Here is a 26,120-nt window from a genome sequence, read left to right on the forward strand (position 1 = left end):
TCGTAAAAAGTTGAGTGCGCGCATTACACGCTCACCGATCTGACCCGAAATGATGAATGAATGTGTGTCTTCGTGGATGTGTGTACGCTCCTGTCGCTCGGCCTGACATCACACATATCAGACGCTCCACATCCCCCCCACTTCCACTTCCTCGACCACTTGATTGTGCGCCTTTAATTGACTGTTTTTCCACGCGTCCGTCACAAACATACACACATACATCGCGTCCGTTTTTATATATATTATTATATTGGAGAGCAATATGTACATATTTATGTGTTTGTATACTATATATTTATTATTATTCGGATCAAACATCGCAGATCAAACCCACTTACAAAATGTTAAAAGGTTTTGCAAAAGAGTGCCCATTATATACTTGTACATAAGGTTGCCAGATGATAATTTGATAAAGGAGGGCAGATTTGTCTAAAAAGGAGGATTTTCTGTAAAAAAGGAGGACATTCAGAAATTAAACGAATTTTTTATATTATTTTACTTTATTTTAATCATATTTAGCTGAGCTGCCAATTTTGGAAAGAAGTTCTTGGTTTTTTAACAAATAATTATAAAAATCTTCACATGTCGTGTTTTTGAAGTTGTATCGAGTAAGAATTAAAGATTTAACTGACTGCACACTTAGTCTATTCCTCTCTTTGCTCCACTGAGTATTAATCAGTGAAAAAACTCTTTCCACATTTGCGTTATGTGCGCTTATACAAAAATAAAACTCGCAGATCTTGAGCAGTTCTGAGAAACATTCAATGTTTTTAACACTTTTGAAGTAGATTGTCCACTGCTCGTGCAACTTCAAATCATAATATGCTTCATCTTCATCTGATTTTGATTTAAGAAATGAAATCAAGTTACAAAATTGATCGTGTAGCTTAACATCGTCAATCTCTACACCTCTGATGCTCAAGAACTCAATGCATGAGACTAAATCATCATATTTTAGGTTTTCGTTCTCTTTCAGCAATGTCATCCACTCAAAACATTTGAAATCTTCCAAGGGTATCATCCATTCCATCAAGTAATCTTCACAAGCCTTGTAAACACTGAAAAATTCGTTGGAAATGGACTCGGCTTCGTCATTATCACGAAGCTGTTCTCTTACGCTTAGTGGCAAACAATTGTTGTTTCTTCGATTACGAAGCATATGAAGTACGGATTGAAGTATCTTTGAAATTTCCAGAACGGAATTATGTTGCGCCAGTCCCGCCCGATGTTTAGCAAAAAGGAGAACTTACAGTAGGTAAGGGAGGACGGGAGGACAAAACATGGAAAAGGAGGACATGTCCTCCTTTTGGATACCATCTGGCAACCCTACTTGTACATGACTTAATTTATCCATAAATATGATTTGTTGAATTCTTAACTGTTAAAATTATTAATTATTTATGAATATTTAAATTTGAAAATTTAAGGTTTCTTTGCGCTGTCGAAAAGATTTCATTGTTGACTTGTACTAACACTGTCCACAATAAATTTATTTTAAGCCCATATTAATTGACATTGAAACGCAATATAGAAAAAATAAGATTATTTTATGTTGTTGTTTATTGCCTCACAATCGCAGCAGAAGTAAATTATATGTATAATATCACTATTCTGTGTGTCTGAGATAACGTTCGCCGTACTATAATAGTCGTTTCGATTCGACATACATATATGTATACGTCACAGCTAAACCACTGCCAAAACGTATACGAATATAATAACAAAAGAAAAAACTTCTATATATACTGTTTGTTACCAGTGTTTCCTAAACTATGTTCCACGGAACACTGGTGTTCCACGGAACCTGAGTAGGTGTTCCGCGGAAATGTTGGTATGGTTTTATAGGCTGCAACACATTTATACAACTTTTACCTCAAATTAAAAGGCGAGTGATTGTCAATCTCCACTGATGTTTATGTAGTCAAGAATCTAAGCATATACAGGCGGAGAGTTTGAATATAAATTGGATACGGAAATAAAAATCACAATATAAGGTGAAAGTAATACAATTTTTAATACAAGAGATAAGATTCAATTTTGGATTTCATCAGTTGAATCTTATAATTTTGATTGTTTTCCTACCTCAGATGAATGACTTAAATTTTAAAGAATATGAAATGCCAGTAGTTTTAAAGTAGATGAATTTTAAAGCCATTAAATGATTTCTGAGCAAGTATTTTTGTCTTACTTCCGTTTTCTATATCCTATTTATGCGAAGCAGAATTTTTTTATTATGCTGCAACCAGAGAAATGTTATTATATTAATAGAAGTGGCTTTAGGCGTCATATTGTTGTCAAGTGACGATTGTCCACAGACAATCCTAAATAATTTTAGCATCAGTCGTATTTGATGCTTGGTACGTACTCGATGTACATATGTCCGATAAAAACTTCTCTGTTTGTTTATATTACTCGCAAGATGGGCAAGCATCGGTAAAAATTGCACAATGCATTCAAAAACACAAAATAAACAACATGGGATACATTTTTATAAGTAAATTGATCCAATTGTATTCCGTGCGATGTAGCGTATTTATAGAGACGTACCGCGTAATATTGACAACAATCATTTATTCTATTATTTTTACATTTCTCTGGCTGCAACGGTCAAAGTGCAGGAACAAACTTGACGCTGTCCCACTTATAAGAATTGAACTCGCCTTTATTGTGCCTGATATCAAGAAGATTTGCGATTCAAGGACTAAATCATCAAAGTCGTTAAGAGCTTTGTTTACTATATTTAACAATACGTGTTTTAATAATATATTTTATTTTATATTTACCCATAAAAAGTTTGGGAAACCCTGCTCTAGGCAAATAGATGGCGCTAAATCTCTGAACGTTTACCGCCATCTATTGAAAATTTATTTAATTAATTAATTTTTCTATTGGTGTTTTAAATTGTTTAAATGTAAGTAGGTAGGTAGTTTTTACCATTCTTTTTTAAAATTAAATGCATTTAAAAGGTATTTGGAAAAAAATTGACCGCATGCAGATTCAACACAGAACCGAAACATTTCTTTTAATTTAATAACTTAATATACCAACATCCATGCGATGATATTTCATCAGGTATAAACCTAGTACCATGTAATATACACGTGTAAATTTTGGCAACAAAATAAAAAAAAATGATTTTGAGTAAATTCATTTATTTTGGATTTAAATAATATATTTACAATTCTATGCTATAGTAGTCTCACAATATGAAGGATGTCATTCAATTGCTAAGCGCACAAGTATTTTACTATCAAATGGCAGTATAATTCCAAAGATTAAGAGTATATATAATTCTAATTGCAAGCAAAATCCATAGGATGCCACCAGCGCCTGCAGATGTCATATTGCAAGGTCGAAAAGGTAAGTAGTCAAAAATGTGATAAAAAGTGTGAATTTTCATGAATTAATAGATTTTAGCTTCAGCGCCAGCATTTAATGGGTTCAGACCGTTAGACCCGAGCTAACGTGAGACGATTGTAATACATTTGAACTTTACATTGTTATTTGAATAAATAAAACAGTACTTTTTTAATAACAAAATTTGCTGACTCGGAACAGAAAAAAATTGATAAGTCATATTATTCAACAAGGCCGATTTTATGATGAATAAATATATATTATACATCAGAATAGCAATTAAATTTAATTGTGAAGCACTAGTATAAGTGGATATTTCTGTAATTTTTAAATTATGATTTACAGCAAACGGTTTCTTAATAATATTCATACATAATATAATACTAACTACATATTTGATAATTGGAGACTAATACAAAATTGAACTATAATACTAATTTCACGGAAATTAAACACTCACATTCCACGCGTCATAAATTAATAACTTACTGATTTCTAACTAACTTAATTAATTTATAAAATGCCACACGCAAATACACATATTTTCAAGCGAATTTATTGGAATGTACACTGTACATAAGTGCATAAAATAAAATCATAAATTTGCATTATGTGGATTTGTCGATGAATGTTACCGTTCTTTAAAATGGTAAGTGGAAAACTCTGCATGTCAAAATATCCTATCACAAGAGCGATAATATTTGTAACGGCAAATGTATTCTCTCCGCCAATGAATAAATCCTCCGAAACTCGTTTGTCGGAGCGTTATTTATCATTCCGTTTTCAGTCGTTTGGCAGCCACGCCAGCTTCACTACTCTGCGAGTTGGAGTCTTCCGAGAAGGCCATGTGAGACGACGAAAAATCCATAGGACCTTGAGAATCACTCACGGTGGAAAAGCCTATAAAGATATTATAAAATATAACACTCGTGCATACAATGAAAATTCAAAATACTCTATTCAGCGGACGATACTCACAAGTATTGGAATCTTCGGCGAGACCAAAATTGGAATTTGAAGAATCGTGGCCTTTTTTTGAAACGGGCGCATTTTCTTTATTGTCTGTTTTAGCCGAATTCTTTTTCTTTTGTTCACTGCTCGATATGGGAACCCACTTGAATATCTTCATTGTAGTCTCTCCTATTGTGACCCATTTTTTCTCCCTGGAAAGTATAACGTTCAATTTAAATTATAAATTTCATTTAGCTTGGCAGTACAGAAAATTAGCATCTTGATTCTCATCGGTCAATCGGTATAAATGCCGACCTTTCGATCGGTCATTTTGCTACAGTACAAAATGCAATGGAAAACATTTAATATGTGTACAGCAAATGTGAGCATCAACTTTCAGATCAAAAGTAATCGTGATTAGACTAATAATAGAACTATTCTAGAAAGTTGATGTTTAAAACAATCAAATACACAATTATATAAATATATAATTGACATTTTTGAGGCTGAAACAAAATAACATTTGACGATTTTATAATTTTTAACCGTTTGCCCGTGGCCGTCTTCTATGGAAGCTTTGGGCAACAAGTCTGTAGCGCGGCTGTCTTCTATAGAATTTCTGACCTTTGCACGGGATTTTGAGGCTTATATGCGCCTATTTCAACTGTTTTAAGGTTCAAAATTGGTTGAATATATTACTGAGTTGAATGCCATCTATTCAATTTGCTTGAAATGAATATATACCAGTCAAAAATTAGTTTTTTGTGGAACCATACTGAAACCTCGTCTATGTGACGTCACGTCTTCATACAATTATGAAGAATGATTATTTGACAATTAATCCAAAACCACGAGATATATTATATATTTTATTGTTTAAAATAATACTTTGTGTTAATTAACATATCTGGTTACTTGAGTAGATATTAAAATCTGTATTTAAGGTCGAAAACTCGATTGCCAAATTCGCGAAAAAGGTGCCGCGTACTATATTTATTGCCACGGGCAAAAGGTTAAAAGCTTTCATTTAGCTTTTGTATAGTGTTAATGTTAGATAAAGGGTAGGTGACATTGAGAGTCACAATGGATCACGCAAAAAGGTTTCTGACCGCTGTTTCAACAAATTATCGAATTTCCTTGGGTCGCAAGTAGACTAGTTCATAGAATATTATCAGAAGAGGTAAATTAGAAAATTAATCCATAAAACAATAAGCTACATGGCAGCGCAAACGAGCCAAAATCTCGGGGAGAAAAAAAGTAAATGGTCGAATATTGTTGATCGTTTCGGGGGGGTCCCGGTTTGCCTCGGAAGAAATCTGGCAACCCTATTAATATGGAATTGATCACAATGGTTCTTTGTTCAATAATCGAGCACACTCGGTTCTCATATCTACTAATGAGCAGAGTAGCACAATATATGAATGTTTTAAGCTTCTATATTAAATTAATAAGTAATATCTCACATTCTGCATAATCTTGACAGACTGTTACATATGTTGTATGGCTTGGAATCTTGTCATCAAAATATCGTAGTTATACAGAGGCATAGGAATGTTTACACATAGCGTCATTGCATATCGAAATTGTACGAAAGTAAATAAACTCACCAGTGTCGCACTTTTTCTACATGGTGCATGACACGCTTTAAGTCATCCCGGTTGGCGCGATGACGCGTCTCCGCTCGGACTGATCGAGACATGGTGGGAGTGGGGGGGGACGGGGGCGGGAGCGGGGTGGGGGCGGAGTCCCTGGGGGGCGCAACTCACTCGCAATCTCAGGCCCTTCGCCCAGTTCAACCGATAACCTAAACGCCACCGTTGACTCGCCTCAGAGCTGCCAGCCTACTTGGTGAAAAATACTCGCTAATTCGAAGTTCGAAATTATTTCTACTATCTCAAATTCAAGTTTATGGACTAGGAAAATACAGTGATTTTCAATTAAGCATTACCCGCAGCGTACCATATAATTAATGTATTTAAATTAAATTTAGTCTATGTAGAATAAATTAAATGTTCAAATTATAGCAGTAATCGAAGTTACTGACTTGGGTGTAGTTTAATCACTTAAATTCAGAGAAGTAGAATGCATAGAATCACTCTCAGCCTCCAAAAATGTTGCTACAAAAACTCTCTCTTCAATGGCTCGCTTTTAGAGGATACTTTTGTTAACAATGACCATTCTATCAGTAGTGGCTCATGAAAATTCATAGTGTTGGGGCTGCAGAGATAAATCAGGCTGTAGTCGCTCGTTAACCAAACCGGTGATCGAATGAAAACAAAAATAGCATGCATATGTACTATATTGGGAGGCTGCAGTCCGCAGCCTATGTAAACAACAAAAATAGTATGCATTTGTACTGTACTGGGGGGATTGCAGCCCCGCAGCCCATATGGACGAGCCGCCACTGCATTCTATCTCTATGCTTAAACTATATCAATACATTAATGCCAATTGACAAGAAGTTTGCTATCAGTTAATAGTAAATAGGATTACTAACGAGAGTAGGTATAAAAGATTTTCAATAATGTCATAGGGCACTTATTTTAAAATTCAAGTGGTTAATTGTATTTTTTTCTCTATACGAATCTACTCACAGAACTATATTTGAAAATATTTGTTAAATCATTACCTGATCAGATGACGTCAATTGATCTTGACGTCATCACACCTACATACGTGTGGGTAACAGGTTTTGGGAGATTTATTGCCTACTCTATAATCAGTTGAGATAAAATACTTTGGAATAACGCAAATGCTAACGAATGAAAAAGCTCGAAGTTCAATACTACCTATATATATATATATATATATATATATATATATATATATATATATATATATATATATATATATATATATATATATATATATATATATATATATATATATATATATATATATATATATATATATATATATATATATATATATATATATATATATATATATATATATATATATATATACATATGATATGTAACGTAAGCAATGCGTCATAGTCATATGGTGATTTGAGTACTTATTGAATAGCTGATTTATAGCTACGCTATGGCTTGGTAAATAGGAAATGATCGAGGGGAGGAGGGGGCATTCGAATTCAAAACATATAATATATAAAAACGGGTTCGGTGATTTTTCCGCGAAAAGCGATCTCGCGCACGTCACTAAAATCTCAGTCACGGAACATCTGGCAGCCAAAAACTCCATCAATCGAAAGCTACACACGCGAAATATTGTAATAACGAGAGCTCGAGTGCCAGATTTTTCGTATTCGCGATTTTTGTGGCAATGATTGTCGTACGCGCGATCGCAATTTACGCAATAATCCGTTTACCGTAAAAATAAGGAACTAAAATATTTCTTACAGAAAAAATCTATATTTAATATATGTACTTAAATGTGAAAAATTAAAACATACATATGTATGTATATATATTAGATTCAATTCATCCAGGGGGGGGGGGGCATGGTACCCATGGATATCCCCTTCCATCCGCCTATTTATCGAGATTATTTCGCATTGATAATTTTTTCTAAGATAAAGAAATACACAGTATGTATCATAAATACTAGGAATTGACACTAATTTGTTTATGTATATCATAGTGTTCACATTACCACAACAGCTGAAAATAGCACGTGACAATTGAAACGAAAGTAACGTCGTGTTATAAGATAAGTCTATTTTTGTTTTCAGCATTGACGCTTACTGCATGCAACAGAAATAAAAACAGTGGTTAGACGCACTATTTTTAGTACAGTAGACTTAAAGATTTACTTTAAGAAAATCTTTTTAAAGAAAATTTAACAAAATCTATAAACATAAGAATATAAACTGATAGTGCTTTTGTATCGTGATGGTATTGGAGAAAAAATGCGATCATGCTAAAGTTGTTAACCATTTGATCATTTGGTGACAAACTATGATTGAAAACAAGTTGGCATTAAAGTATTATTTTAATCTAAACAAACATATTCATCGAATATTTATGCATATTATGGATGTAGTCGATATGACAGTCATCGCAGAAACCAAAAGGCTAATTTATTAAATACGTCAAAAGGATGACTCATAGCCGGTTCCGGGTATTTGACCGGTTTTGAAAGAGTGGCGTATTGCGTAGCGGCGTGTTGACGAAGTATCTCGATGCAGTGACGTAGCTGACTCAGAGTCAGTATTTAGTCCAGAACTAGCTAGTACCCTGCAGATTAGTACAGTACTTTTAGTAGTGTCCGCGGTTTGTTGCTATCCGGTCGCGTTTCCTGTTTCGATAGAAACGCTCTAAAAACAGCAGCCACACCCATCTGTAATCATGGATCCATACCGTCAGGTAGGTTATTTATAATAATATAATAGTGAATGCCTTGCCCTTATACTTCCCTACATTTGACATCATCATCAGCGATTTGTTTCAATGCATCACCTTGTAAAACGCATAGATCGGCTAGCGTGAGTCGATGTCACCAAGGTCACGTGCATTATTTTACCCATACGTACATCTATTTATATGTAAAGGAGGTCAGTTCTAGCGTATTGTAGCGACCCGTATTTTCCTTTTTATTATTACAGACTTTCACTTTTCGATAGCTGACTACATGGGGAAACATTGTATTCGTGTACCACTAGGATTCAAAATTCAAAAATAAGAATCCTGTAACGCTACTGAGTATCTTTTGTGCCCTCGATGGTTCTTATGTTCACTGCTAGCTGATAGCTATATAGTAATGTATAGAGACCCGTATTTTGGCCATCTATTTTTGTCTATTTTAGCATTTTCATTTTGCATTTTAGCGTTTTAGGGCATTAAAAATGTTCAATTTAGCATCTATTTTTATGAAGAGTTTAATTTTAAATAATAAAAAATTTCGATGAATTTTAATAAAATTTATATACATATATACAATTTAAAGACAACACAACCATTAAAAACTTCAAAAATATTTTGAAATTAAAATTACAATAAAAAAACATGAATATAAAAATACAAAGACAAAAAACATGAATATAAAAATATAATACCAATTAAAATTGATTAAAACTTAACATGGAGCATATTTCTAGATTCTTTTTTGAGATTCGTGCGACCATCGGTAACAATTATATTGTATTTACTAAAATACCTTTCAGCATCCACACTATTGATGGAACACCAAATAGATTTTAGAGCGGCACAACCAAACTCTTCATATTTAATTTTTGTTGCCATCAATAATAGCAATATATCCGGTCTGGATGCACTTTTTATATTCTCTATTAATTGTCTAAAAAGTGCTGATATCCTTCCAAACATTGAGCCTCTGTTAATACATTAAACAATGGCAGGTTTCTAAAAAACAAAACTGTTTAACATTAATATTAGATTTTGAACCTGCCACAGATGGATTGAATAGTTTACTCAATGTTCGGAGGAATAGATTTGTCTCATTTAGTCTTGAGTGCGAGTCTAGTTTTAAGACGCTTTTTTGAGCAGCCTTTTGGATACACAGCTCCAACTGTCTTCTTTTGTTTATAGTAGTAGACAAAAGCAGTTGCTTGGTTTCGACAGGAAAAACACCGTCTATAGTAAACTGCAGCTCTGTTTTATCCCCTTAATTTCTTCACATAATAAATGGGCAAAGGGATAGGAAGACCCTTCTAAATTTTTTATAAATTTTATGCAAATTTCACTTTTGTTTCTTATTTTAGCATCTATTCGCATATTTTACGAATTTAGCATCTATTAGCATCTATTCCGAATTTTAGCATCAATTAAGCATTAATAGCAAAGTGCCCAAAATACAGGTCTCTAGTAATCTATCATCAATCGGCTTAAGTGTTTAATATAAGTAGCCGACGACTGCAGTGTTTCTTCCATAGGCCTACATGCTAATCTGAGTAACGAATTTAACCCTTAAAACCCTCATTTTCTATAATATTTTAGTGTATGTGTTGTCGGTTAACACCAAGAATATCGTCTCATAGGATTTACATACATCTACAAATACAAATCGTTGAGTATGTAATTCACTATCATTTGGATCCACAGAGTTGTCTTGGTGAATTAAAAAAGAATGCGTTTATATTCCATTGTGGATGCAAGTGAAACGGAAGCTGACACGTCAATTCTTGCAAAAATTTGTTTATAGAAATTCATTTCACACCTCCACCTATGTGTTTGAAGTATTTTTGACGATAATTGCAGAAAATTACACAATATAAGTACCATGTTACATGTTATATCTTACGTCAAATGCCAGGTCACGCTATTTTTGGTGTTTACCGGTTTATAAATATTGTATTGTAAGCGAATATCTGTCAGACACAAATAAACTTCATATGATGTGGAGTTATTGGGTAAACAACATAGAAGTAGAATGCATAGAATGGTCATTGTTAACAAAAGTATCGTCTAAAAGCGAGTCATCGAAGAGAGAGACGGAAAGTCAGAAGAGAGACAAGAGAGAGAGAGAGACGAAGTTTTTGCAAACAATGAACAAACTCTGCCACGCAGAGTTTTTGTAGTAACATTTTTGGAGGCTGAGAGCGATTATATGCATTCTACTTCTATGGTAAACAACTTTAATGACTGGTATGGCATGAATCATTGCTGCATTTGTTTAATTTGATGATGGTTAATCTTTAAGAGAATAGATACTTAGAATTATGTATATTACATTGAATGTATGCTATTGTAAAAAAATGGTATCAATTGCTAACAATTCACCGTATTGTATTCTGGATTAAGTGTCTTATAAGGGATTATATTTTTTATTTTTATTTTGTCGATAAGATTCAATGTGTAATTTATTATTTATTTTTCCTTGTTACAATTTAGCATGATAGCCAAACATGAACTATTGTTTATTAAATTCAGTTGTTAGCATCGCACTCATCTTCACCAGAGTCACAATTATTAAAAAACTGTCAAATAATATATTTCTAAGAATTAATTTTACTTCAGGAGATGTCAGGTGTATTTGCTCATTGCTAAGACTTAATAATAAACAACTACGTATAACACAAATAATGGAATTATAATCTAATATATAATTTCGAAAGAGACTTTGTATGTAAGTATGTAAGGTTTGGGTAGAGTCCGTGATTTTAAATTATATAAAAAAACAAATGAATATTCAAACAAATTTAAATTAAATAAAACTATTCAAATAAATTTAATAAAATGTTTACTATTAGATTGGCGATGTTTAATCGGTTTATATTACAAATACTGAGCGAAGCCGGTTAAAAGCACTAATAATTTATATTAAAAAGTCTAAATGCATCCATCGATATGTGTACATGTATAATGTACAAAATGTATGATAAATTAAACCCTAGACAAATACACACCGTCAATTTAATAGATTTGTATAAATATAGTATAGTAGATATCGCTAATCCTTCTTATAATTTGATTGCACTATTTGTACAAGCTTACTATTTGTGTTGATATTGAATGCTTATCCGTAGAATGCACGCTTTTTTAAAATTTTGTTATCTTTTAATTATTTGTTTTTTAGTCTAGCACTTCAAACATGACTACGTAACCTTATTGAATCTGTCTCTTTACACTTTTGGTTTATTTATGTTCTCAGAATTAACTCATACTGTGTGTGAATTTCATGGGAACAATCTTAGCGAATTTTATACACTCGTATAAATATAGAAGTATGTATATAGTAATAGCACTTCAAACATGGCTCTACGTAACCTTATTGAATCTGTTTCTTTACACTTTTGGTTTATTTATGTTCTCAGACTTAACTCATACTGTGTGTGAATTTCATGGGAACAATCTTAGCCAATTTTATATATTTGTATTAAATATAATACATAGTTCTATGCACATTTTGAGTTGAGTCTTGTAGTGTGATAGCCTCATTATAATTGTTTCATTTTAATTTTCAAAAGGGTCAGCCGGGTGCGCCTCCATATCCGTCCTATCCACACATGCAGTATGCACCTCCGCAGCCGTATATGCATAACATCGGCTTCAGTGGAGCGCCTCAATCTTTCGGCATGCCCCAGCCATACGCTGGCATGCAGCATCCCACTCCATATCCTCAAGGGTATCCGCCACAGCCCGGATATCCTGCACAAGGCGCTGGCTATCCTTCCCAACCCTCTCCTTACCCTACGCAGCCTGGATATCCACAGGCAGCTCCTCAGCCTCAGGCTTATCCCGGCTATCCTCAAGGTGAAAACCCTTACGAAAGTCAACAATCTTCAAACCAATATGCTCCTCCACCTCAAATGGCATATGGACAACCCACACAACCATCGCATGCAATTAAAAAGGTAATTAGTTGTAGGGAGAGTGTTATCTACTTCACACTGCTGATGACTCTTGTAGTTGTTCTATTATTGGTTTTGTTCAGAGTTGCTTGGGTCTTTTTAATATTTCATGCGAATAAAATTTAACTTATTTTCAAACAAAGAATATAGTCACAATTAGTTCTATCATGTGCATATAAAAAGAATTATACAACTCTAAACAATAATTCTTTACTGCACATACATACATATGAATAAAAGATAATGTTTTATAACATGAATTTTTCCCACGAGTATTGCATTCAGTTCTTAATTTATTAATTAGATTTTTTGTAATGTTATAGCCTCGACCAACTGTTGTGCCAGCTGATCCATTTAACCCAAGAGCCGATGCCGAAGTTCTACGTAAGGCCATGAAAGGCTTTGGAACGGATGAGAAGTCAATTATTAGAGTTTTGTCTTCACGTAGCAATGCTCAAAGATTAAACATTGCCTTCGAATTCAAGACTTTGTATGGAAAGGTAGTTTTATTTTTTTGTTATTTATTCGTATTTACCACTATTTTTATTATTTGCACTACTACATACATACATATATGGAATTTTAGGATCTCGATGAGGATTTGCAGAGTGAATGCACCGGTCATTTTGAAGAAGTTGTGCTCGCTCTGATGACACCACTGCCACAATATTATGCTAAAGAACTTCACAAAGCTATCAGCCAAATGGGTACTGATGAAGATACACTCATTGAAGTTCTGTGCACCATGTCCAATCACGAGATCGGCATAATTCAAGATACCTATGCTTCGAGTGCGCATTCATATTTTTGCTTTAATACATATTTAAGTATATATTCAACAGTTTAAATAATTTAATATTATTTACAGTGTATAGAACTTCACTTGTTGATGATATATCTGGTGATACATCTGGAAGCTTCAGACGATTATTGATGTCTTTGTGCTGCGTTAGTAATATTAATATAATTTTACTTAATTAATATAAAATCATCGATTACTCGACAAATCGTTCACGGAAATTCTGTTCACAGACAGCTCGCTCACAACTGTTCGGTCACCGATAACTCGATCACTAACGCTTCACTTACGGACGTTTCGTTCACGACAAATCGCTCACGATTGTTCGTTCACGACTGTTGGTTTACAGATATGTTGTTCACCGATATTTCTTTGACAGATGGTTCGTTAACTGATAATTCTATGGGGCGTATGGAGTGAAACGACAGATATGTTAAGGCACGACTGTTTAATCTGATGGGCGGGCAAGAAAGTAAGGTAGCAACAGACAACTTGGCCGAGTTGGTTCCAACTCGCAGGATGGTGACCGAAACTCGACCATGTCGTGTAGCCGCCACAATTCGTTCACGGATATTGCGTTCACAAATATAAAATAACTCATTAGTGTCGTTACCGTACCGTTTACTTACGAACATCTGTGAACGAAATATCATTGAACGAATAATCGGTTAATGAACTGTCTGTCAACGAAATATGAGTGAACGATCTGTCTGTGAACCAACAGTCGCGAGGAACATTCGTGAGCGATTTGTCGTGAGCGATTTGTCGGTGAACGATTTGTCCTGACACCAATATCACTGATTGTATACAGAAGCTATAATTATATATTTTTAATTATATCTAGGCAAATCGCAATGAAAGCTATGACATTGATGCAGATCGTGCCAGAACTGATGCTCAAGCTCTATTGCGAGCTGGTAAGTAATATACGAAGTGTTAAAGTATTCTTTTTGTCTTAATTTTTCATTTTATTCTTAATTATTCAGGTGAGTTGCGTTTGGGAACTGATGAGTCCACGTTTAATGCAGTCCTTTGCCAGCGTTCATTTTCTCAGCTTGCGGCCACATTCAGGGAGTACGAGTCGGTCACTGGTCATCCATTTGAAAAGGCGATTAAAAATGAGTTTTCAGGAGATATAAAGGATGGACTTCTTGCTATTGGTAAAAATTTTTCATTTAATGAGGTATATATTTGATATGTAATAATTTTTATATCGTTAATTGTGGCTTAATTTTAGTTAAGAGTGTGACAAGTCGAGCCGAATTCTTTGCTGAACGTCTCCATAAGTCCATGGCTGGTTTGGGTACGACTGATCATCAACTTATCAGGATCATCGTCACACGTAGTGAGGTGGATATGGAAGACATCAAAGAGGCTTTCGAAGCTAAATATGGAAAGTCTCTTCAGAGCTGGATTGAGGTATTAATGATTTTTATTTGTATCATAATTGTAATTTTTACTGAACAGTTTGTAATAGATAAAAAAATTTGCTATAATGTGAATATTTTGATTTTACAGGGTGATACATCTGGCCATTATAAGAAGTGCCTCCTTGCTCTGATTGGGTGCTACAAACCATAATTCTTATATGCTTTTCAACATACCAATTTTAACAGTACATTATTTGACCATCAATGCAATATGTATAATACTTTTTAAAAGTATTATGATTTTTCTTCATATGTTTATGACATACATACATACATATATTCAGGGGCGCACTTACGAGTTTGGCTGCCTGTGTGCTAATATATTTTAGCTGCCTCCCCTAATCTGGATTATGATTTTCAATAATCATAAAATTAGTTATCAGAACATAATTTTATTTAAAGGAATAAATACATCTAAAATTCTCAAAAGATTTTGAAAAGAATTTGAAAGAGTAGTCAAATGGCTGCCCCCTAATTCAATTTTAAATTGTTTCTGTGTATGCATACATACGTACACATCTGTACATATGCGCGCCCCTGAGTTTATAGTTATATAAACAATCGATGTATTTAATTTACGAATACATTTAGTATAATTAAAATATTTACACTAAAATTATGCATTATATAATAATTCATTTATTTATTATAATGCAGTTTTTAATATCACAAGTGAACAAAAATTTGTATGTCGTTTCATTGCAAATTAAATCATTACTGTCAAATTAATGGTGCTGTAATCCTCTGTACTTTTATTATACATTTAAGATTGTATTAGTTTTTTTACAGTTTGATACATTTTGTTATTTTTTCGTATTGGATGTATATTTTGAATTGATTTATATATAAAATAATAGTGCACTAGATGTTAAATACGTCCAATTTGATATTAATTAAAATTTTGCTTGCTTATGTTATTTATAATGTTGAATATTTCGAATCTCAACTGTTTTCCTATTACGTGTCAAAGCATTTATAATCGTGCCACTCTCACCAGATGCCTTTTGAATGGAGTATATTTTTTGTGAATTCAAATTTTTATATTATATATTAATGTTAATCTTAAAGTAATTAATATATAGTATTTTCTTGAAATATTGGTGTTTTTTAAAATTATTATTAATAAAACGGTCTATTATTATAATGGCCTTAAGAGTGCTATATGAAGGATTGGTTTATGTATATTGCTATAATATGACATGTTATGATTGTTAAACTTCCATTACTGAATGTTCATTTATATTTATTAATATTTAGTGTATCACATTGTTCAAAACGTTTTTTTAGATATAATAAAGAACCATACTGAAGATTCTGATTATAAAATTAATTTGTATACCTTGACTTTTAACCGCCTTCAAAAAGTAGTATCTGTATACATGTACATATCTAAATACATATATAACTCAGCAATTCAATTTAAATAAAAGTGTATTTTGTTTTCAAATGTAGGGGGAGGGGGGGGGGGGGGTATAAAAAAAATAATGATTTTTCATTAATAGTAATTGAAATTTATTTGATGACATTTAATAGTATACATAATGTACATATGTAATGGAAACATGACGACACAATGAATGGATTAAATTTATTATTTATTTTAAATATTGATAATTGAAAAAAGATGAACAATATAATAAAATTTTATGGTGCAAGTAGGAATTTGAAATAGTAATTGCAAACGGCGAATTCGAACAATTAGATAAATTTCAAAAATTCAAATGTGATTTCATCATTCGTCTGATTACTTTACGTTTCTCAGCGCCTTGGGAAGATGCGACAGCCTTCGTCATGGTTGTGTGGCCATTCTTATCCTAGCTGACTCCCGAGATTTATTTTGAATTTCAGCCGTTCTTAGTGTGATTCCGAATATGTCTTCGTGATATCGATTTTCATCCTTAAAAAACGAAAACATTAACCATTCTTATGAATAGACATTAAAATCATTAAAAGCGTTTAATTTACCCGTAATTTCAGCATAAAGTTTTCAATTTCTTGATCCGTATAATTTCCATGCTTCTTTATAATCTTTTTTAACGTCTGATAAACGTGTTCAGCCATTGTGCAATCACCGCATACATAAAAGTGACCTTTCAATTCTACTAACATCTTAAATATTTCAGCTCCTTCCTGCTCTGCTAAGCCTTGTACGTAAGTCTAAAATAAATATAACATTTCCACGTCAAAATATGCATAAATATGTAAGATATGTACATACATACATACATATATTCCAAAATTTAAATGTAAATTTTTTAATTTGAATAACTTTTTACCTTTGGTACTCCTTCTTCTCGGGACAATGCTAAGAATACTCTACTTAGAACGCCTTCTTTTTGCATTTGGGCCTTTTCATGACAGTAAAGATCCATTTGTTTGTTGCGACAGCCGAAGAATAACCAAGCTGGACCCAACTTTTTACCATTGGTTTCTTGTTCACGTCGGTGATGCCAGAAGCTTCTAAATGGTGCTACACCAGTTCCTGGACCAACGAGAAGAATTGGGAGAGAAGTATCTTGAGGCAAATGGAAGCTTGGTGCACTGAAAGTACAATTTTATCATTTCAATACAGTAATTATAATAATAAATAATATGAAGCAAAGAAAATAAAATAACCAATACCTTCTGACAAACATGTAAACTTCATCTCCAGGTTTGCAGTCTTTGAGGAAATTGGAACAAACACCGTAGTTAAGTTTTCCATCTGAAATTTGAACATTCAAAACGTAAAATCCATATTTTTCCTTATACGATTACATTTCCAGGAAAAGACATCAACGAGTGGTTAATTGATAAACCCAATAATATCTTAGTTTTAAGATGGCGATTGATTATGAGTGTAATATGTATGTAAATATGAAAGTACCTTGGGTCTGATATGTGACGACAGCAACGGTGACATGTAAGACCCCCTTATGAGCTAATGGACTAGAACTGATACTGTAGAAGCGAGGCTGGAGTGGCATCAGCTGAGCTGCTAGAAGAGCAGCATGAGGTCTAGCTGATTCGAATTGTCTCAGAGTATCTACCAGTGTTGGAGTAGACCAATGACGCCAATCCTCATATGCAGCTGTGTCCTGCAATAACACAAACAGTATTTTCAATTCTATTTATTACACCAAAAATAAAATAAATTCTCAGAATAAAATAAAATTTTAAATTGATATAATGAACGAAATGCGTCAATTTTGATTTAATAATGCCAACAAAAACCAGGAAAATAGTGCTGTAGGTCAATGCTAGATAATACCAAAAATTCTTAGTAATATTTGTAGTTAAAATTAGCGGTTAGTGTGGAAAAGAGCTAGTATTTTCTCTTGCGTAAAATTTTGAATGCCATTATCGCATTTTACGAGTACGTTAAAATAAATATTTACTTAAATATTTGAGATGTTCCAAGAATATATCAGTTTTACATTGTATTATAAAGACCGGTAAATTAACATTTCAATTATTGAAATATTTTGATAAATAAATTAAACTATGAATTATATTTTATTTCTTAGTACAAACTATTGAAAAATAAATACATTGTACTTTAATTTATTCATATAAACTTTAATGTAAAATAATAATAAAAACTTTGTATTTTAGAGCCAAACACTAACCGTGGACAAAATTTCGAGTCTGTGTTTGTCCTCTTCCTCGGTACAGCATGTGGATAGATAATGCAACAAGTTGGTTGTCGGTGGAGTGGTTATATCAACGAATCTGGTGAAGATTTCTCTCAAAGTACATGTCGGAAGTCGTTCGTGAGATTCCCACGTACGTTCAACACCTTCAATAAAAGTTAAAATAATAATAAAATAGCACTTAAACTTATAATATTATGTAAAAGTAATCAATTTACCGTTGGACGTGTGATTTTCTTTTAATTGTTGAAGCTGAAGTGGTACATCTGGATCTCGTACCCCTTTTAGGCGACTAATAAGATCCTCAACAAGAGCGCTTCTATTGCATGGTAACACTCCAACATGATCTCCAGGTTGATATTTGAAATCATCCTATAGAATTCAACAAATTTAAGACGTGATATCTTATTTTGAATTCAAAACTATTAAATTGAAATGAATTATTTTGGAGACTAACATCAGTTTTAAATTCAACAAACATCGTACAACGCCCGGTGGATTCGCAATGTAAATTCCTCAATTGAGTTATGGGACATGCAAAAATCTTCCTATTGGAGACTGTCTGCAACGTTTTCAGGATGGGTTCTGGAGCTTTGATTTCAGGGTCCGTAAATCTTACGGTGTCTTCTGAAAGTGTTACAGTTCCCAGAGCATCTGTGACGTCTTTCAATGTACTATCATCGTCCAAGCAAAATGTCTCACAAGCAACCTAAATAAAGTAGCATAAATAAAAACAAAATGTAAAAATTCAACTGCCAACATTGTAAAAATTAATTATTGTTAATTTTTTTTGTCATTTCATACATGAAAGACTTCTGTGGCCCACTTTCTGAAAGCCTGGTCTTGTCCGCACATCTCATCTCCGTGCTCCATCTTCATGATCCTCTCTCCTCCCAATTCTCCAAGCAGATTGTCGACATACTTGCCGAAAGCGCAAAAGTTAGGGTAAGCACTGCTACCCAATGCGAAAACAGCAAATCTGACATTGCTCAAAGGACCAAAATGCTCGTCGGCAGGATCACCGAGGGAGCCTCGCAACGTGTCAGTCTTCATCATGTCTTTGTCCATTAGTTCGCCTTGACTATTAGCCTTTATGAAGGACTTCGGAGTCTGCATTTGTACTCTGTAATCAATACTATATATTTAAAGTGACTGGTGGCAATAAGGAAAATTGAATACATAAACTAACTTTTATATCGTTCTTATATTTCAAATTATAATAAATAGAATAATTTCCACCCGGAGAAATTATGCAAAGTTATTAATTAAATGAAAATTTTAGGCAATGTTTAATTATTCGCAGACGCTGTATTTTAAATATAAAAAATTAATTGTCGAAATCTTACACAGATGGTTCAAAATTCATTATGTTTCCTCTGTGGGAATAAATGAAGCTTTTCGTGATAAAATTATTCAAATGCTCAAAAAGGCGCTTTGTCATAAAAAAGCCCACGTTTTTTTAATAGAAATCTACAACATTTGGTTTAAGAGCGGTTATTTGATATTTTTATTTTAATCTGCCACGCCAGTTATATATGTATATAGTACATATAATAATATATTACAATTCAATCGGAATTTTAGTTATTTTATTCAGAGGTTGATTTCAAGACAAAACGTTCTTAAGACTCTCGATATGTATGTATGTATAGATTTGTATATATATGCACAGATTTTTGGATTAGCGATCTATGATACTTAGTGTGTATTCATTACAAAACTAAGATTAAAGTTTACAATGTGCTGCGACGACTACCTTTGATTTAAACTTGAATAATTTCACTAAATTGAAAAGGAGCACTATGAGGGTTTTGCAGGTATGGAATATTAAACAGATTTAATCAAAATCTTTTGTATACTATTTACATATGCATGAGTGTTATAAAAAGATGGGGGTTCCAGAATAACAGTCTGTGATGGGTTTAGCCCGCGATATTCAAACGATTCAATTTGCAAATATTAAAATTTAATTAAACTTCAGATAAAATGCGAGCACTCAAGTCCATAAATTGAACAGTATACGAGGTTTGAATTTTGAACGAAAGTAGGTGTGTGCTTGACTAGAAATTAATTCGCATAGTTTAGTCAAGTGTCATCACCTGGTAGTTTATGAGGATCAAAGGTAATTGAATGGGGAGAGTCGAAAACGTGTCTGGCAATTGCTAATAGTGCAACATTCTTTGCTTAAACTTGTGCAAATTTTAAATTGAGAAGCACTGGAGAGTGCGTTTCAGTGTGACCGCAATCGCGAACCATGCTAATCAAGACCACGTCGAAAGTTACGGCGATAAAACTTTTAATTGCTTTCCGTGTGGAGTGGTATGATACTTTTGAAATAAAATTAGCGAAAATGTACTACTTAGACTGAAAATTAATTATAAAATGATAGAGTGGCGCAAAACGGATTTAGATTTGAGAAAGATTTTTGAAATTGTAAAATGATTGGTTTCATTTTTAAATTTTCCTCAAAATTTCGATCAGATAAAATATAATATCATTAAAGTTATCAATTATCATGCTAATCATGTACATGTTATACTATTTTTCTTAAAAATAGTATAGCTCGGAAATAAAACCATAGATTTCTTTATTTGTTAAAAACCATTTTCGTATGTTTCAACTTGGAATTTTCCCGGAGTTTTTTATTTGCAATGGAAATTAGAAAATAAGATCAACATATTGATATTGTAAGCACGGAATTTGAGTTTTTTTTAAACAGTTGATTAAATGATTTGAATCGATGTGCTAAATAAACAGATCAAACTGACAACTTGTTATGAAGTCGAAGGTATTCTACAAATGTTGAGATGTTTGACGCATCTATGATATTTCTGTCTTCTGTAACTGAAAATATTTTTCAATATTGGTGTCGTGTAGTATGACTGACGTCATAGCAAATTCGAAAGTTTACTTAAAATAAAGCTGTAGTCACGTCTTTCTTTATTCTGTACTGAACGATATATACGGAATAAAAATAGGAATAGAAAAGTCTAAATTGCCCACGTGTGCAATTCATCACCCAAGACAATCTTAGCCCCGATTCTCCTGAAGGCAAATTTTCAGCGCTCGTTCCCGCGGGATGCGTCGCGATTCCCACTTCAGGATAAAAGGATCTCGGCCTTATTTCCGACGAGACAAAGTTACAGCAAACACTGTAGAAAAAGGGGACGTTCGCCACTCAAACCGACGGACGAGGTTGTAAATTCTAAATCTATCCCTGATAATACAGTGTGCTTCAACATTCGACGAGTACAGAATGTAGCGGCGACTGACCAAAGCCTTGTGAGATTTACTGTCCGTTGTAAAAGCAACATCGTAAACTTCTTGATTTAGCGTAGATAGAATTACATGAGTAACAACAAAGCTTATATCCTGTACATATGTATATCTGGAATTATTCATTACATGGTATATACATATACATATGCATATATACAATCTGGAACATTGACTTTTAATATCGATTAAAGACTGTATAAATATGCCTTTAGGGAAAAGTTCAATTTAAATTTTGTTAGAACGTTGTATTGTAATCTTAAATATTGATGTTTGGAATATTTCAAAGAAATTGGCTCGGTGTAACAGGGTCAAAAATGAATTGCAAGAATCTTTGTCCATATATAACATAAACAAGTTAAATAAAACCACATTATAAAAAAACTTAAACTGGAATGTATATTCAAATTTGACTGAATTCCACTACCTGATATCAACACCGAGTTTGAGAAGGAATTGACCTTTTCCGGTAATTACTAAATGATGACTCTAAAGAGCAAAAGTCACCGTCGTCGATGGTAAAAATTTGACTTTTAAATTTTGTAGCTGTTCAAAACAAAATAAAAAACGTAAGTTTATTTCTACCAAACACAGTATTTTATACACGAGAAGAATATGGAGCGGATCGGGATGAAATGTTTCGTGTTATCGCTTTGCGAACAACGCAAATGGGGCTGAAAAACGTCTGGTCGGAAAACTGCGCGTAAATTTTCCGGACCCGGCACGTCCGCGAGAAAATTCAGCGTGATTTCCGCGACAGGGCGCTCAACCCAACGGTCCGTAATCTCTTTAGGGGACCGCGGACCCTCGTAATCCCACCCCTGCTAAACTTCAGACGCCATTTTTATGCAGATTCCGTATGCAAATAGTGACTACTAGACAATCGGCCGGTCCTTTTCGTCCATTTTTTTCAACATCACGACCGTTCTGGCGTTCGAAGTTCTTTGACATTCAAATGCGACATGTTTTAAAATCGTCGTCGTCAATGCTTTTGACACCCCTGGGACTACCAGGCTTCAAAATGCGCATTGCGCATCCCTTATTTCGAGTGTAAATACACATCTCAATACTGGGAACGAGCGTTTATGTACGTTTGAATTCATTTGCTAACACTTTATTTATCTTTAAAACGGATTGAAAATATTTAAAATGTATATACATACATATATTACGTTGTAAGCGTACGTAATATACATACATACATACGTACATATGTACATATGTTTGTACTTTCTCATATTTTGTGAGCCGCTCTTTATTTACGGACTCAAACGGTAAAGCTTTACCATCTTCAGGCTTTCAGTCAAAAGCTTCCTGCTACGAGGTACTATTTCTTTGTATTATACATATGTATTTATGTATGTAGGTGAATGCCAGTTTTAAACCATTCCAAGACAAAACTCAAAAAAAAAAGAAATAAACGAAATTCGTATTCAAATTTATATAATCAATCGAATAACAAAAGTTTAGTCAGTTGACTATCAATTTCCTACTAATAGTACTAAAACAATATTTTGTTAGCCATTTCAAGTACGGAATTGAAATTTATTAAATTGATAGAGGTAAAATATAAAATAAAATAAATATCAAGAAGGAAGAGAAAAAATATTTATCAAATATAAAGATCAATGGAGCAAGGAAAATAAGAATTACATATATTTATTAAAAATATTTTTACGTTTTGTATAATACATACACAGTATATATATGTACATATTATATTTACGTATACCCTTCCACTCAAGAATCTACGTATAAGAAAAATTTTGGTTTTTATTAAATGTTGTTTGCCTTAGATTTTCGTTTTGTTAATATGAGAACGTGCTGATATCATCTCAAAGGAGCAGATTTTCCTTTGAGTATCGATGTGTCTTTAAGAACCTTTCAACTCTCCTTGTGCGAGGGGGAAGTTTATTAAACTCGGGCTAAGAGAAGGAGGTCGGGGTTTGTATGTGTACTTTGAAGATGCGAGATTCTTCGAAAAAGTTTATAAAACTCAAAAATCTTAGCTTTAAGAAGTATTTATGTGATCGAATTGTTTTAAAATTATTCTTCAATCTATTGTACGTATGTACGTGTGTACATATGTACATATGTGCATACTCTTTTGACAGAATAACATTTAAATAGGTTCACTTTAATATCTTATATGTATATAATTTCGAAACAGACTTTGTACGTATGTTTGTTTATTTGTCTGGTTTGTAGAATCCGTGACGTTCAATTTAATAAAAAACAAAGGAATATTCAAATAAATTTAAATAAAATAAAACTATTCAAATAAATTTAATCAAATGTTTACTATTAGATTAGCCATGTTTAAGTGTTTTATATTACAAATACAGAGCGAAGCTGGGTAAAACCACTAACTAGTATGTAAAACCTGGGTAAAACCACTAGTATGTATAATATGTAAAACCGAAATGGCGTCGGTAATTCGTTTCTGATTGGTTATCGTCTAAGTCGTTTATGATTGACTAGATTGGTCAAAGACGTTTGTGATTGGTCGGTCGTTAAATAATCTTATTTTTTTTCGATTCAAATATATTTAATAGAAAATCAATTGAAGTTTTTATAAATGTTTTTTTCATTTCATTTCCATTTACCGAGCGAAGTCAGTAGTACCACTAGTATCATATATGTACATACATATATACATATATACCTATATACATATATACCTATATATATATATATATATATATATATATATATATATATATATATATATATATATATATATATATATATATATATATATATATCGATAATATCGCAATTCTGTGTTTCTGTGTGTCTGTTCAGATACACAGATGACGCTCTCCGTACTATAATAGTCGTTTCGATTCGACATATGTACATACATATGTACGTCACATCTAAACCAATGCCAACAAAACGTACGAATACAATAACAAAAAGAAAAATACTTCTATATATACTGTTTGCTACCAATATTTCCTCTAGGCTACTACATATATAGTGCTAAGTCTTTGAGCATTTACCGCCATCTATTGAAAATATAATTAATCAATTATTTATTTCTATTGGTGTTTTATATTGTTTATATGTAGGTAGGTAATGTTTACCATCTTTTTAATATTAAGCAATTAAATATAAATATTAAATCAAATGTATTTAAAAGGAATTTGAAAAAAATTCGACCGCATGCGGATCGAACACAGGTTCGACACATTTCTTTTAATTATTTTTATTATTTAATAACTTAATATGCCAACACCCATGCGACGATATTTCATCGGGTACAACATTAGTATTATGTATAATAAAATTAATAATATCTAAACAATTTAATACCAATTGCTTTCCGTGTGATTTTTAGTTTATTTCTTTGCTAAGAATATATAATACATACATACATAAATACCTAGACGCGTACTTTCTCATTATTTGTTTTTTATTGTATTGTATTGTGTTCCAACTATGTGAGGCTTCACGGTTGATGTTTGAGGGTTCAAGTTTTAATGATTTCGTGGCTCTCATCTCCTGGGTCAAATCAAAATAGTTTTCAAGTTTGAGCCAAGATGGTCGACGGACGATTTACGTCGAGTTTTAGGTGACCTCTCGATTTCGCACCAATACACACCACACTTTTCATACCACACGTGTACGCGACAAATATCCGGAAAAATTTAATGGCCTCTCAAAGATGGTCTTCAATTGATAAAAAATAAATGCAAAAAGACAGCCCTATAGGTTGCGCGTCGGAATAAACTAAATTTTATACGAGCGAAAGCACTTTTAGATAGTATGCTTGCTACAAAAGATGAATGTGTTACTTGATAAAATTTATGAAAATATATGTACATATTTATATATATGTGTATATTATTTTGTATATATGTATGTAACTTACCCAAAGTTATCATCACCGCTGACGTCGTTGTTCATTCTCAACGAGTACAAATCCTTAGCGAAAATCTAGAAAGAGTAGAAATAAATATGTACTTTTAATGAAAAGTGTATTTACGAGTGGTATACATACATCTAATTTAATGAGAAACAACAACCACGTTTATTATTTTGAGTTGAAAAATTGCATACAATTTAACGAGCTCTTGTACAAACATGCGCGAAAATATTTGATGAATGGTGTTTACTTTACTGTGAAAAAAGTGTCGGGTTTATTTTATGAACAACAAGGAAAAGAAAATGTGTATATATAATACATACATATAATAGCTTTTATATAAAGCGTTTTTTATTATTGTTTTCCAATAAAAAATACTAACACTATTAGAATATATGTACATACATACATACATATATAAATTCATATAATTCATACTGACTTCATCATTCACATTTTGTAAACATATTTTAATATATAATTCATCATCATCGTCATTAACAGTCATTCGCCATCCACTGTTGGACGA

General features: G+C 32.7%; 3 protein-coding genes across 4 annotated transcripts in view; 1 reads left to right on the top strand and 2 right to left on the bottom strand.

The window, feature by feature from the left end:
• Positions 1-1,981: 1,981 nt before the first annotated feature.
• On the bottom strand, positions 1,982-6,164 carry BCL7-like (chromatin remodeling complex subunit BCL7B-like protein). The gene is made up of 3 exons (XM_077446516.1): positions 5,916-6,164; positions 4,336-4,520; positions 1,982-4,257 (listed from the first exon to the last, which is right to left on the bottom strand). The coding sequence occupies exons 1-3, from the start codon at positions 6,005-6,007 to the stop codon at positions 4,130-4,132; spliced, it is 405 nt and encodes a 134-aa protein (XP_077302642.1). The 5' UTR covers positions 6,008-6,164; the 3' UTR covers positions 1,982-4,129.
• A 2,257-nt stretch (positions 6,165-8,421) lies between these two features.
• LOC143923124 (annexin B11-like) lies at positions 8,422-16,120 on the top strand. Of its 2 annotated transcripts, XM_077446645.1 has the most exons (9): positions 8,422-8,639; positions 12,200-12,586; positions 12,907-13,083; positions 13,170-13,374; positions 13,452-13,531; positions 14,227-14,299; positions 14,369-14,542; positions 14,620-14,801; positions 14,901-16,120. In XM_077446645.1, exons 1-9 carry the CDS (start codon positions 8,622-8,624, stop codon positions 14,961-14,963), a joined length of 1,359 nt encoding a protein of 452 aa, XP_077302771.1. In that variant the 5' UTR covers positions 8,422-8,621; the 3' UTR covers positions 14,964-16,120. The 2 variants fall into 2 exon arrangements, with proteins under 2 accessions (XP_077302771.1, XP_077302772.1); XM_077446646.1 differs by lacking the exon at positions 12,200-12,586 and having other exon boundaries at positions 8,440-8,639; positions 14,901-16,119.
• Positions 16,121-16,304: 184 nt separating this feature from the next.
• The window catches only part of Nos (Nitric oxide synthase), an 88,844-nt gene continuing 79,028 nt past the window's right edge, over positions 16,305-26,120 (bottom strand). Inside the window, exons 13-22 of the mRNA XM_077428470.1 lie at positions 25,598-25,662; positions 19,249-19,567; positions 18,902-19,153; positions 18,663-18,816; positions 18,421-18,590; positions 17,679-17,889; positions 17,435-17,516; positions 17,089-17,353; positions 16,778-16,969; positions 16,305-16,709 (exon numbers count right to left, since the gene is read on the bottom strand). Of these exons, the coding sequence (XP_077284596.1) occupies positions 16,602-16,709; positions 16,778-16,969; positions 17,089-17,353; positions 17,435-17,516; positions 17,679-17,889; positions 18,421-18,590; positions 18,663-18,816; positions 18,902-19,153; positions 19,249-19,567; positions 25,598-25,662 (1,818 nt within the window). The 3' untranslated portion in view covers positions 16,305-16,601. The remainder of the gene's footprint in view (positions 16,710-16,777; positions 16,970-17,088; positions 17,354-17,434; positions 17,517-17,678; positions 17,890-18,420; positions 18,591-18,662; positions 18,817-18,901; positions 19,154-19,248; positions 19,568-25,597; positions 25,663-26,120) is intronic.

The sequence above is a fragment of the Arctopsyche grandis genome, chromosome 3 (genome assembly GCF_051622035.1).
Source record: "Arctopsyche grandis isolate Sample6627 chromosome 3, ASM5162203v2, whole genome shotgun sequence".
NCBI classification, from domain to species: domain Eukaryota; kingdom Metazoa; phylum Arthropoda; class Insecta; order Trichoptera; family Hydropsychidae; genus Arctopsyche; species Arctopsyche grandis.

What these genes read in the sequence shown, in the direction of transcription:
- BCL7-like (XM_077446516.1), bottom strand. Translation starts at nt 6,007, where the DNA reads ATGTCTCGATCAGTCCGAGCGGAGACGCGTCATCGCGCCAACCGGGAT. An exon ending in GTAGAAAAAGTGCGACACTG is followed by an intron (nt 4,521 to 5,915) that starts GTGAGTTTATTT and finishes TATACTTTCCAG; the next exon opens with GGAGAAAAAATGGGTCACAA. An exon ending in CGCCGAAGATTCCAATACTT is followed by an intron (nt 4,258 to 4,335) that starts GTGAGTATCGTC and finishes ATATCTTTATAG; the next exon opens with GCTTTTCCACCGTGAGTGAT.
- LOC143923124 (XM_077446645.1), top strand. An exon ending in TCAAGACTTTGTATGGAAAG is followed by an intron (nt 13,084 to 13,169) that starts GTAGTTTTATTT and finishes ATGGAATTTTAG; the next exon opens with GATCTCGATGAGGATTTGCA. An exon ending in TCAAGATACCTATGCTTCGA is followed by an intron (nt 13,375 to 13,451) that starts GTGCGCATTCAT and finishes TATTATTTACAG; the next exon opens with TGTATAGAACTTCACTTGTT.